The sequence below is a fragment of the Castor canadensis genome, chromosome 5 (genome assembly GCF_047511655.1).
Source record: "Castor canadensis chromosome 5, mCasCan1.hap1v2, whole genome shotgun sequence".
Taxonomy (NCBI): Eukaryota; Metazoa; Chordata; class Mammalia; order Rodentia; family Castoridae; genus Castor; species Castor canadensis.
In genome coordinates this window covers 101,633,061-101,646,048 of record NC_133390.1, presented here as the reverse complement: position 1 = coordinate 101,646,048, position 12,988 = coordinate 101,633,061, and the positions used below count along the sequence as shown (strand labels likewise).

General features: G+C 33.4%; 1 protein-coding gene across 5 annotated transcripts in view; it reads right to left on the bottom strand.

The window, feature by feature from the left end:
- Zbbx (zinc finger B-box domain containing) overlaps window positions 1-12,988 on the bottom strand; it is a 120,833-nt gene that overhangs the window by 68,847 nt on the left and 38,998 nt on the right. For all 5 annotated transcript variants that reach the window (XM_074073853.1, XM_074073854.1, XM_074073855.1 and 2 more), the window contains 2 exons: window positions 5,396-5,554; window positions 2,334-2,505 (listed from right to left, as the gene is read on the bottom strand). In XM_074073853.1, coding sequence (XP_073929954.1) covers window positions 2,334-2,505; window positions 5,396-5,554 — 331 coding nt within the window. The remainder of the gene's footprint in view (window positions 1-2,333; window positions 2,506-5,395; window positions 5,555-12,988) is intronic.

Sequence of the window (12,988 nt, the reverse complement as noted above, 5' to 3'; positions counted from 1 at the left end):
CCCATTCCTGCAGTGTTAGAGCCAACACATTAAGACCAAATCCTGTGTAAGTACCTCTTTATTGATAGTCCCCACCTAATCTGATCATGCATTTTATCTTCCTTAATTTATCACTGTTGAAATCTCTTCCTTTACTTGCTTCCTAGACTCAAGGGATACAATTGACACAGTGCCATAACTTCAGTGCATGCTGTCTTCACCTGGCATGGGCCTTAGCATTGCTCTTTTCCACTCAAGTTAAGATTGTCATTTGATTGATTCGTTGAACTCCTTTTATTGTGCAACTTTCAGAAGAGGTTGTGGGTACATTAGCACATCGTTTTTCCCCAGGACATAGTACGTACTCAATATATGCTGAAGGAACTTATTATGAGAGGAATGTTATATAACTCTAATATCTAAAATATAAATGTTCTATAACAATTTTTTCAAAATATTGACAAAAGATAAAATAAAAAGTATTGATCAAAAATGACCAATAATTATTTCCCAAGTGATGATGAAAGCCAGGGTAAAATGAGTTATCATTTATTATCTATTAAATTGAGTAAAGATAAAGACATAGAAAATATGTGGTAACAGCCAACTCACACACTACCAGTGAGAGTGCAATTAAAATGGTAGTCTTCTTAGAGAACAATCTGACAATATTCATTAAAATTTTATAAAACAAATCACCCACTGAGGTAAAATTTCTACATTTACAAATTTATATTATGGCTTATACTCTCTCTACAACAAAATCAGAAATAAGGGCAAAATAGTTTCTGCTGGGTATTGAGGGGGGAGAGGGAGGGGGCGGAGTGGGTGGTAAGGGAAGGGGTGGGGGCAGGGGGGAGAAATGACCCAAGCCTTGTATGCACATATGAATAATAATAATTTAAAAAAGATGATTAAGTGGCCATCATAACTTCTTTTAATAATACTGAGAATTAGAAAAAATACCCATCAATACAGACCTAATTAAATGATGCCATATAAAATACTATGCAGCAGTTACAAAAGGTGAATATTACCCATGGCAGAATCTCAGTGAAAATATATCTTAGTAACACACATAATAGTACACTACTTTTGCTCCTGTAAGAGTGCATGTGTGCATGTCTATTGAAGGACATGGAACAAAAGTTAATGTTGGTTTTCTCCAGATGGTAGAGAATCAGGCTATTTTTATTTTCTTCTTGGTACCTTTTAGTTGTAACAAAGTCTTTTCATCAAATAGTTATTTCCACAAGAAAGACCAAGGTTTAAAAAAATGGTTTTTTATTTCTGATCTGGTGATTTCTCCATTTGGTTATTGGTATTGTTTTAAATTTAAGAAAGTGTTTCTACTGAAAACTTAGTCTCTTTAACAGTATAAAGTAAAAAAGTACATCAAAATATTACATTGCAAATATAAAACACATCAATGAGAGCTGAGGTATGCATGTACTACTAAGAAAAGAGCACAGGAATAAAATCTAGGAAACAGTAATTAAGTTGATGTGTCATGAATGAGTGTAGAAAAGAATATTAGAAGACTATTATTACTAATAATCCAATTATAATTGAGAAGATGGTGTGTGACATTTTAGCATTAGGAATTATACTGTGTAATAAAGGAGGAATAATCAGGAGAGTTCCTTCACTTGAAAAGAATGAAACAAAAATGGTAAAATTAAGTGCCTCCATCAAGCAAAATACGTGAATGAAATTTCTTGATTAATATTTTATATTCAGTGAAAAACACCTAGAAGAAATTATAAGATGCTGAGTAATAAAATGAATAAATTGAATACTTTATCAACATTATTTTCCTCAAGAAATACTGGGAAACGTCAAGCTACTATACATGTCAGTCATCTAGACCTTCAATGTCTCGAAGATGGGAAAAATTAAAACAAGAAATACTTCTGCAAAAAGAAAAGAAAAATTTCAGATACAAATTGATTCTCCCACTGAAGTTCACAGTGGTTCTTAAAATCATATTGTTTCAATGTACATATAGAAATGCTTCAATTCTCTCAAAGATTCTCCCATTTTATGTGTCACAGTTATAGTTCTAAAATGTAATAATTGTACTAACAACTATTCCTGCTAGGAGAGAAAAAGCTGAAAGACTCTAATATTCCATCCATTTGACCTTCTAAATTTACATAGTAAACAAATGTGAATCCCCACAACGCCTAATTCAGGGTCTATAAATATTACATCACTATTCTCCCAGTAAAGTTCCAGCAGCCTTTCCATTTCCATTTTCATCTGCCAATGATCATATAGTGCACATAAAGACACAGGGAATGGTGATAAATGAAGTCATCTCTATAGCATGCATGTCACGATAAGGACCATACCTGGCTTTGTTGATTGTGGGTTCTGTTTCTCTTGGTCATTATGAGTTCCAGCTCTCCACTGACTTAATGCTTCCTGAAAGGACTGGGCAGAAGCTTCTTCATCAAACAACCCCTCACGCAAGAGCCTACCCTTTGGATTTATGCATTCATCTCTTTTTGTTGTAATTTCTACCTAAACCAATGAAAAATGTATTAAAGTGGGTCTCATAAAATTTTCTGATACTTTAAAATACAATGAAACTAATTACTTGTCATTTTAAATCAGACATATTTTAACTTGAATAGTATGTTTTTAGCCTGACTTATTTAAATGCTTTACTGTTTTCTTTAAAACTCAATTGGCAATTATAAAAGTTCTCTTCAGAAATTAATAATACAAAAATGACTTGTCATGCTAGTCACCACCATTCTCCCAGTAAAGTTACAGCAGCCTTTCCATTTCCATTCTTCCCTCTGGCTCCCTGAAACCTTCCCATCACAGAAACAGCAGATGTGTTTTGTTTTATTTTGTTTTTTAAAAACAGGATCTCTCTATGTAGCTCAGGCTGGTCTTGAGCTCATGATCTTCTTGCCTCAGCCTCCCAAGGACTGAGATTACAGGTATGTGGTACCATACCTCCTAGAAAGAGCAGTTTTAAAAATGTAAATCTGATATGTCACTCCAATCAAAAGCTTCTTTTGACTGTGTGAAACTCCAAGTTTCTACTGGGACCCACAAGTCCCTACAGGACCTTGTAATTTCCTGCTTTGAACTCCACCACCTCCTCTTCTTCACTTCATTCTCATGCTTCAGATAAACTCACATATTTGCAGTTCTAAGTGCCCATCAGGTGCATTCCCTCTTCAGCGTCTTGCACTAGTGTACGCAAAACCTGGAATAAGCTTTCTTCATGCCTTCACTGACCCATTCCCCATCCCCCCAACATTTCACTCATCTGTTCAAATGTCACCTTACTCAAAGAGTCCATCATTTTTGATCCTAAAATAATGGCCCTTCATATTCCCATTTTCTAATCCTTAACTTTTATTTCTCTCCCCATAATTTACCTCCATGTGAATTTATTCTCTATATTTATTTATTGATTGACTTTCCCCATTAGAATAAACCAGATTGGGGATTTTATCTTTTCCCCCAATGCTAAGAGCAGCGCCTGACAAAAAAAGCAGGTGCTCATTAAAAGTTTGTGGAATAAATGATCAAATTTGTGAATGCTTATAAAACACAGCATGAGAAAACAGAAGCAAGATTTTGCAGTTATCTAGTGAATTAGAAAAAAATAGTCAAATTAGGAAAACCCACAAGATAAAATCCACACCAATGGCTGAATTCTCAAATGTGGATTACCTGCACTGACCAAATTGTTAAAGATCTGCTGTGCATCTATTAGACACAAGAAGAAAAATCTTATGGTCAACACTGAATTGAAAAATAAATAGATAAACTGGTGGCGTGCAATGAAACTATTGTTAAAGATGCATACAACAATTTTAATATAAGCAAAAATATCTGAGAACCTGTCAAACACTAGATGCTGTGCTGCAGACACACAGGTTAATAAGTTCTCTCTACTTTCATATCCAGAAATAAGGGTAATAATTGCTCAAACATACATTGGTTATGATTATTGCATAAGATAAAAGCAGTAAAGCAATAAGAACATAAAGCATCCAATAAGTATTAGTTGCTGATTTGTCAGTATTAGATAAATTTGATAAATTATATAAAATGGCAGGCTTGAAAGAGAAATCTTTAAAGCCACAGCCACTGTGTAGTGATTAAATGCAGGTAATTTGAAGTCAGAGGTTTGAGCTCACATCTAAGTTCTCCTTTCAGTGACACCTTAGGCAATTTATAAAAACTGTGCTTTGCTACTATTCTCCCATGTGAAAGAAGAAAGAATAATTAAGAAATTATAAATGGAGCTAATTCATGTAAAATATTTATGGTAGTGTCTGGTCCTTGGTACAACATTGTAATTATGAGGCTGCAACTCATCTGGTGATTGTTAACAAATCATTCTTGGCAGGTATATTCAAAAGTGAAATACATGGCAGGTCAGTGGTTCACACCTGCAATCCCACCTACAAGAGAGGCAGAGATCACGAGGATAGTGGTTTGAGGCCATACCAGGAAAAAACAAGAGACCCTACCAAAAACAAAAAACTAAAACAAAAAGGGCTGGGATAGAAGGGCGTGGCTGAAGCAGTAGAGCACCTTACCAGCAAGTGTGAGGCCCTAAATTCAAAACCCAGTACCACCAAGAAAAGAAAAGAAAAGTGAAACCCATGAAAATATTCTGACTTTCTTGGAAAATTCAAGCATAGTTCCTCTACTAAGAAGGACTTCTCCTAGCAGAGAGCACATTTTCTTTCATGTCCTTTGAAGATGAGTTCAAAACTTGGTAGACTTAAGTTCAACACAGTCTTGGTCACCATGTAACAAGCTGTGTGGTTAACCGAGTTACTCAATTCCTGAACTGCAGGAAAAAGATGAATGACATTAAAAGAATAAGGATAATAACACATCAAAATTTTAATTTGTTTCTTACTAAGAATCAATATAAGTCTATTATAAAAATAGAGACATAAGCTAACCAAAGCTCATCCAGCACATCATGGGATGAGCAGTTAATCTGAGTTAGTGCCAGAATTTGGTATAAATCTGGTTTTAAATAACTGTGAAATTGCCTGTCACCTAAAACAGTTGGCAAGGTTTTTATTTTTTGCCTCTCTAAAGTCCTGAATATTATAAAGTTGTTATATTACATTGTGGCTTTTATTTTAATATTTTCCCAAATACCCATTTGATTCCTGACAGGGAAGAAATGTTAGAAAGTCATAGGCTCAAAAGATCATTAATCAAAAAGATCAATTTTCTGTGGAATCAAAATAATCTCCCTAAAAATGTTTTGTAGTTGATATATTTGATTAATAAAAAAACCAATCTGCATTAAATAACAATGTGATGAAGTAAACTCTGTAACCCTAGCTAAATACATAAATGACAGTCTTCATGGCCACTAAGACAGGAAACAATCCCCATTACATTTTCCTCAGCTTACCCCAGAGCTGCTCTCCTGCTGAATTGGAAATTTGGGTTTGTTCTGACTTTTACTGCCTTCTTTACTGGAATCATTTATTCCTCTGGGTTCATCTGGATTTACTTCCTTTATAAATCGATGTGCAACATCTAATACACTGGATAATATCTGAGATTTTTCCTATTAAAAAAAGAACAAAATATGACTAAAGAGCCTAATGTGTCAGCCAAAGTAATCTATAAACAGCAAATTAAATTTTCAGCATTCTGTGTTTCATAAAATTCAGTAAGTTTTAATAAATATTTTAAACAAATTGACATTTTTATCAACCCTAATAATAGTGACAGTGCTGTCTACTAAGGACACTAGTTTGGGCTAGATCTATTCTAAGCATCTTTAAAATATTATATCATTTAAATCCTTAAGATGACTGTAAAACATAACAACTTTTATCTCTATTTTAGTGATAAAGAAACTAAAGCATGGAGAGTTTAAATAATTTGCCCTTGGTCACATGGTGAGTGGGTGGCAGAGCTGGGAATTGATCCAGGTATATATAATTCTAATGACTCATAGCCTTTTTGCTATGTCAACCCCACGTAGAAAGGTGTGTTATTTTGTGCATATTGTGGCTAGAGAATTAAATGTATCTTACCTAGTAGGAGGCTGAATAAGCAGTAATGAGCATTCCTTGGTAATAAAAACATATTTAGAATGAATGTACTATTGCGATGTGCACATCCGGAAGTGCCAGTACCTATAGTTCCCTACTAAACTCCAAGTTGATCCTCACTTTATGCCTTTGCTTGGGAGGCCCAATTACAAGAAGGCTCTCCCCCCTTTATCACCGAACTCCCTGGCAGACTCTGTCTTCTCATGGAATAATTCCAAGTGACTCCTGCAGGCCCCAGGCCCCGCCCCTCCTGACTGCCTTGTCACACTGAGCAGCTGTCACCAGGCCTTCCCATGTGAATTTTTCATTACCTTTTGGTGTCTATTCTATCATACCTTATAAGCTCATGAAAGGAAAAGCTATGATTTTAAAACTTTTGTATGGCAACCACAGTCCCTGGAAAATAGTGTATTGTAAAATATGGGAAGAAGGAGAGAAACTGCAGAATCAAAATAAAGAATTGAAAAAAGGAATTTTAAAACTTTGAATTTCAGAGGAGCATGCCTCTGCACAGTTAAATCTCAGGAATCCCTACTCTCAGAGGGGTCTCTACTCAGCAACTATTCTGGACAGACCAAGGATTGTGTGGGATTCTAGATCCCATCTGAGCTTGAACTGAATTCCAAGGAGGAGATTCAGGATCTTCAGAGGCCCTCTGAGAACCCAAATTAGGAAGACAAAAAATAGACCTTACTTCTTACCAAATGTCATGAAGACAGGAAAAATTCAGCAGGAATAAAAAATAACTATTTTGTAATCTCCCATGGAAATACTATTTTCATCTAGTTACCAACTTAAATAGATAAGATTATGTTGAAACTTTTCAGTTATGTCCTTTTATAAATATATTGAGATTCATTTCAGTCTGATTCAAGAATAAATCAGAGAACATCAAATTACCTAGTGTTACTCACACTGAATTAATAAATTACCTATGTAACTATGACCAATGTGGCCTATGCACTTTTATTACTGTCTGAACTGGATGCAGTGTGTGGCGCCTGCTCCAAAGTTTCCCACTGATCATCAAAAAGCCCATATAGATTTATATAGTCTTTATTTTTAAAAGAAATTCAGGTCAATGCTAATGCTTAGCCTTCCAGAAATAACTATTTTAACCAATAATTCTTAAACCAAATGATCCAACATAAGCCTGATTTCAAATTGCCTAGAGAAAAAGCCTGTGGATGTCAAAGGCAGTTACAGTGTCTACTTTTCACTTCATATCTGTAAAATATTAAAGGCAATAGTGTCAATTTGATATGAAATTTTCAAAATGGGGTTTCCATTTATGTAACATTTATTGTTAAATAAATACATGTGTATTTATTTAAATAAAACAAAACAAAGATTATTCTTGTCCTAAAATGTACCCTGCTATCAATGTTCCAGTAATTTTCAATTAGCAAATAAAAACCTCAGAAATAGCAAAAAAAATTTTTAAGTTAAAATTACTGCTAAAAAATCAGAGAGTGATGGATAGTTGATAAAATTGGATTTTATAGCTGAGGATCTTATAGTTCTATAAATTTAGTAGATAACTAAAGTGAGTACAATTTTAACAAATGGGAATTTTTTTCCTAGAATACCATACATTTAAGTATAATGCTCTCCATTGTAAGACTATGTATGCAAACTTTATTTCTCTTATTTTTAAACAATCATATAAGGAAACAAGGCAGATACTTTTTGGCCCCCATTACATAGACACAGAAACCCAATTTCAAAAAGCCTAGATCCAAGAAAAATGGCTACAAAAACACTGGACCTTGAATAGAATGAAAGTCTTCTTTCTTCTAGGCTAACTCCTTTTCCTGACTGAGTTCATGTTACCATCATGACACAAAACATGTACTTTACTTTGGTTTTCTGAAAGTGAGTTTATTAAATTTTATCATCAATAGATTTTAACATTGTTTTCCCACAAGATTACAATTCTTAATATAATTGCCTATGCAAGAATTAGGTGGTTTGTTTTTTGTTAACTTATTTATACCTGTTAATTTTTGTATTTGACCAAGTATATAAAAGTAAATTAATAGTCCTACCACATTAAAATGCAAGAAATAGAGGTTCTTCCCAATACACAAATAATAATCCCCAGAAGTAACTACTGTCAGCAGTGAAGATTATAACAATATTTAAAAGAGATTAACTATGTGTATTAAGTAGAACACTGTAGCATACATTAAAATATCTTGAAATTTTAAAAATCAACTCAAACATGTTTTTCATCTTATCAATATGAGAATTTAAATATAGCAATACAAATGGGTAACAACAGGAGAAGGGGACTGGAAGCGTGTAAAGTTACCTGTGCAATTACTCTGCATGTTAAAAATGTTTCCAAATCAAACCAAAACAGCTTTCAGGGCACACAGTAAACCATATATTTCACTGAAGCACAGAAGCTTAAACTAGAGCCAAAGAACGTGATTTACTGCCAGCATTTCCAGATCCCTCCCATCATTCACTACACTATGTGATGGTAGGATTTCATCTGGTAACTGTTCTAAATTCTCACCTGAAACTTTTTCCCCTAGAATGATATTATCTTTCATATTATACTCTAGAAGAATTCATCACTCTGACAATGTATCATTAATCAAAGTAAAGAGGGTTGATATTTTATAGCATTTTCCAATGGATGGCACCTTGTAAAAGTTAAGGTCCAAAAAAAGAAGTTTTAATTTAGTTTTTAAAATGGTATATTTTATGGTAATGCCAGTGCTTCCAAACTCCAGCTATCACCATCCAAATCTCTGCCTACCCCCTAATAAATATTAATGATCATCATATGATCCAGTACTTCCAATGCAAAGGAGTTCACATGTAGTGTGCACCTATGTCACTTTGCAAGCATGAAAAAAGAAGTTGGGACGTTTTGTTTGGTTTTGTCTGCGGGAGACGAGGGGATCTCTCAAACTCACAATCCTCTCACCTCAGCCACTCAAACAAACTCTCAAATGCTGGGATTACAGGCATACATACACTACCACAGCCCAATCTTCTTTCATGGTGTTAGCTTTCATTGATTTTCCAGCAGCAAAAACTTAGAAGAGGTTTATTTCAAGCACTGCCTCGCATTAAAAACTGACAATTCTAAACTCTTCATGTGAAGTTGGTAAACAAATATAAAGGTAGAGAAAGAGATACAGCCACACACCTAGAGAAAACATTGTATTGCAGCAGAACTCGAGAAGCATTATAAATGCATTGGTTGCAGTGAATGTTAAATACGGTTAGGACCCAGATAGCTTTAACAATCAAATCACTTTGGGAAGGTCAAATTGTGTACTAAATTTACCCAATAATATGCACAACTTTAATGTTTTTATGTATCAGTTAAAAATAAATTTAAATTGAAAAACTTTTCTTAAAATTTAATGTTTAGTTTAAATTCTAAAAATATGTGTATAAAAATAATTCTGTTTTTTAAAAAATACTTTCTCCTTCTTAGGAATATTTTCTCAAGTATAGTTTTTCTGATTTCTTTGGTGGAAGTTACTACACATGCAAGAGAGAAATAAGTAAATGGTGTCAGTCTAACTCTAAAGTGTGTATTGGTTCTTATGCTTTTCTTTTCCAACACATAGTGTTCTGTAGCAATCAGGGACAAGCTTTCTTATAATTAAAGCCAAAATCTTAGCAATAGATGAAGATCATAAGGAGGAAGCTAAAAATCTCCAGTTATGCCTCCTCTTAGTGAAAGTTCCAAGTATTGTAATGCTTCAATGACCATGACATTCCACTAAGCTAAACTCTCCAGGAAAACCACGAGTGTAGGTAGAGAAACTGTGAAGACCTGCCACCTCTAATATAAATCAACAGATTAAAAGGAGGCTATATCCTGATTGCTGAGATTTTTTTTTAATTTTGATGTAAATGTCTTCTGTTAGAAGCTAATTCCTACACGGTCCTAAAGGTGCATGTGTCTGCCAGCATGTTTCTATCTACACGTGCACTGGATACTTTGCAACACGATGACATAAGGACTCTGCTACCTAAAATCAGCGATAACAACACTCAGTCTCTCTGAGTTGGATGTTACATAGAAAAGGAGGAAAAACTAGCTACATCAAGCAGACAAGCTTTTCAAATTATCATGGGATCAGTAACAGGATGTAATAAATCCATTAAATTGCCACTTAGTAAAAACATCTTTGCAAAGTAAAAATAGTTTACTGATAAAATACACAACTTTTACATCCTAATCCATTAAATAAGTACAAAAAGATGAGCATTACCTCTTAATTTTCCAGTCTTAATATATATCTTCTATTTTTAGAGAAATTTATTTTGTTTGTATGATGAATCCACTCTTACAGATAAATTTAGTACAAATTTATTTCCTAAAAATAGGGTTGACCATAATCAACTCAATTTTCTATGAAAGTTTAAGAAAAAGATATATCATAAACGATTTTATCAAAGGTTTCATCTACTGTTAGGGTCAAAAGATAAAAGCAAAAAGTTAACAGCAGTTTAAGAAGAAAAGGAAAAGACTGAGGATTAAAGGGCAGGAATTTCCAGATAGCAGAAAACTAAGGGAAAACAAAATTTTAGCAAAATTTTCTATATAAATTTATAAAAATATAGATACATGAGAAAACTAATTACAGAGTGAAAGAAAATTGCAGTGGGGGAAAGCACAGTTGAATCATGTTTTAAAATCAAGTTCTGTTCATCATAGATCTAAAAACAGATGTGGTATTTGCACAAGTAGTAGAACAATATCAATAGAATAAAAAACTGCTCGTTGTACTATATAGAAATCAAATACCAGAAATGTAAAATTAATGCGTCCAAAATTTATTGCTTATTCCAGCAACATATAACGTTAAGCAGAACACAAGACACTTAGATTTACCTTTCCTGTAAAGGTCTGGCTTTTATCAAGTGTTATTAAACAAAGGTTAACATTATTATTCCTCTTTGACAGATAAAGAGATAATAAAAATGAACGGGGGTCTGAACATTTATAACTTACAATAAACGCAATTTATTATCCAATAGATAAATGATGTAAGTAAAAGTACACAATGTTTAGTGCTTCATAAAATAATATGTGAAAGTAATGAATTAAAACACATCTAATCCAGTTAAAGCATTTTTAAAATAAGACAAAATAGCATATAAATGTAAGAGCAATGTAAAAAATCGCAAAAAGTTTTTTAATTGCCTGGATTTAGGAAAAATAATAACATGGTTTAGGTTTAAATAATTGTGCTTTCCAAATTTTATTACAATATTAAAAAATTCTATACAAAGAACAATCTTAAAAGTAAATGAGAATAACAAGAAGCAACAAAGGAAATTCACACCTGCAACCTTGCTTTCTATTTGTGGTTTTGATGGCATATAATTATGCACTTTATTAATTATCTTAGCAAGTACTTGCTATTGTTTTCAGCTAATATTACATGTATAATGAATGCATCCAGATGAGTTAGCTGCTTTCAGCAATTATTCATATTTGAGCTACATGAGCAACAAATGATTTCATACTCAGTGATTTGAATAACAGGTTTTTAGACATAGTGGAATACATTCACTAACAAATAGCAATCAAAAATCTGTGATATTTGTTTTTTAAATATAGTATTGGTCATGCATCATGATTGGACAGCTTTTATCACATAAAGACCAGTAAGCATAAAATATAGCAGACTAAACTACTGTGAAACTCCTTAAAAAGTCATGAGACAGGAGGTACCATCTGAAAATTATAAAGCCTCCTCAAATATTAAGCATCAATGTGACTGAATAAAGATTCATGTATGTGGTTGCTCTAATGACACTGACAAGTCCCTCCAAAATTGATATTCTGCTATCTCTATTGGGATAAGGAGGAAGTGTCCTTATTTTTGAATGTACTGTAATAAATTGAGTTCAAAAACTTTAATTCACTGTTGATTTTACAAAAGCCTTTCAAAATATGTATTACTAAACTGCTCTTAAAAACAGCCTGAGTACACAATGCCCTGTTGTTAGCCAAAGGCATTATGCTGAAAGAGATCCCTAGGACTTGTTAATCTTCCTTACTTTAACCTCATACCCATGGAACAATGCCTCCCCATTTCCCCCTACTCCTGCCCATCAGCAACCAGCATTGCATTTCTGCTTCTGTAAGGTCGACTGTATTAGATAGCATGTATAAATGGAATTATGCAACATTTGTTCTTCTGTGCCTTATGTATTTCTCTTAGTGTGTCTTCTCTAGGTCCAGTTAAGTGCTCTTAAAACACACACACACACACAAAATACATACAAATCAAGGGACACAGGAAACTTTGGACAGTAATGAATATGCTTACTGTCATAATTGATTAATGATATCATGGACATATGGATATGTCAAAACCTATCAAAATATTTATAAATTAGATATGTGTAGGTTTTGTATTTTAAATATTCCTCAATAAAGTATTTTAAAATCCTAAATACAAAGGTAAACTTTTCAGTAATTCTTCAGAATTATTATTAACATTACTTTATTTTCTAGGCTTTACATGCAAATGGCACAGTATTGGGGTTCAATTTCTGCTAATATTTTATTCTGACTAGTAAAAATTAATGTATATAGGTATGAACAGAATACTTTTTATATCTATTGTCTTTAAACTGATCTTCTCAATAGCCCTGAAAGGTTCTGAGCTTGCATATATCAGTTTTATCTTAAAGGTTCCCACAGTATAAACATAACAGAAATGTTCTCCTCTGCCTTTCAATGATTCAGGCCACCTGTGTGTTAAACCTGTTTCATGCAGCTATCTTCTCCACTGTACTGGATGCTCTCTGTCACTTGTTTCTGTAACATACTCCCAAAGATCTTAGTCTTTACAGATGGTGCAATAGAAGCTCTACTTTCCCTTCTCCCTATCTCTTTCACTTGTCTTCAGTTCCCTTTCCTGATCTTTTCTTACTATTGGCATCTAAAA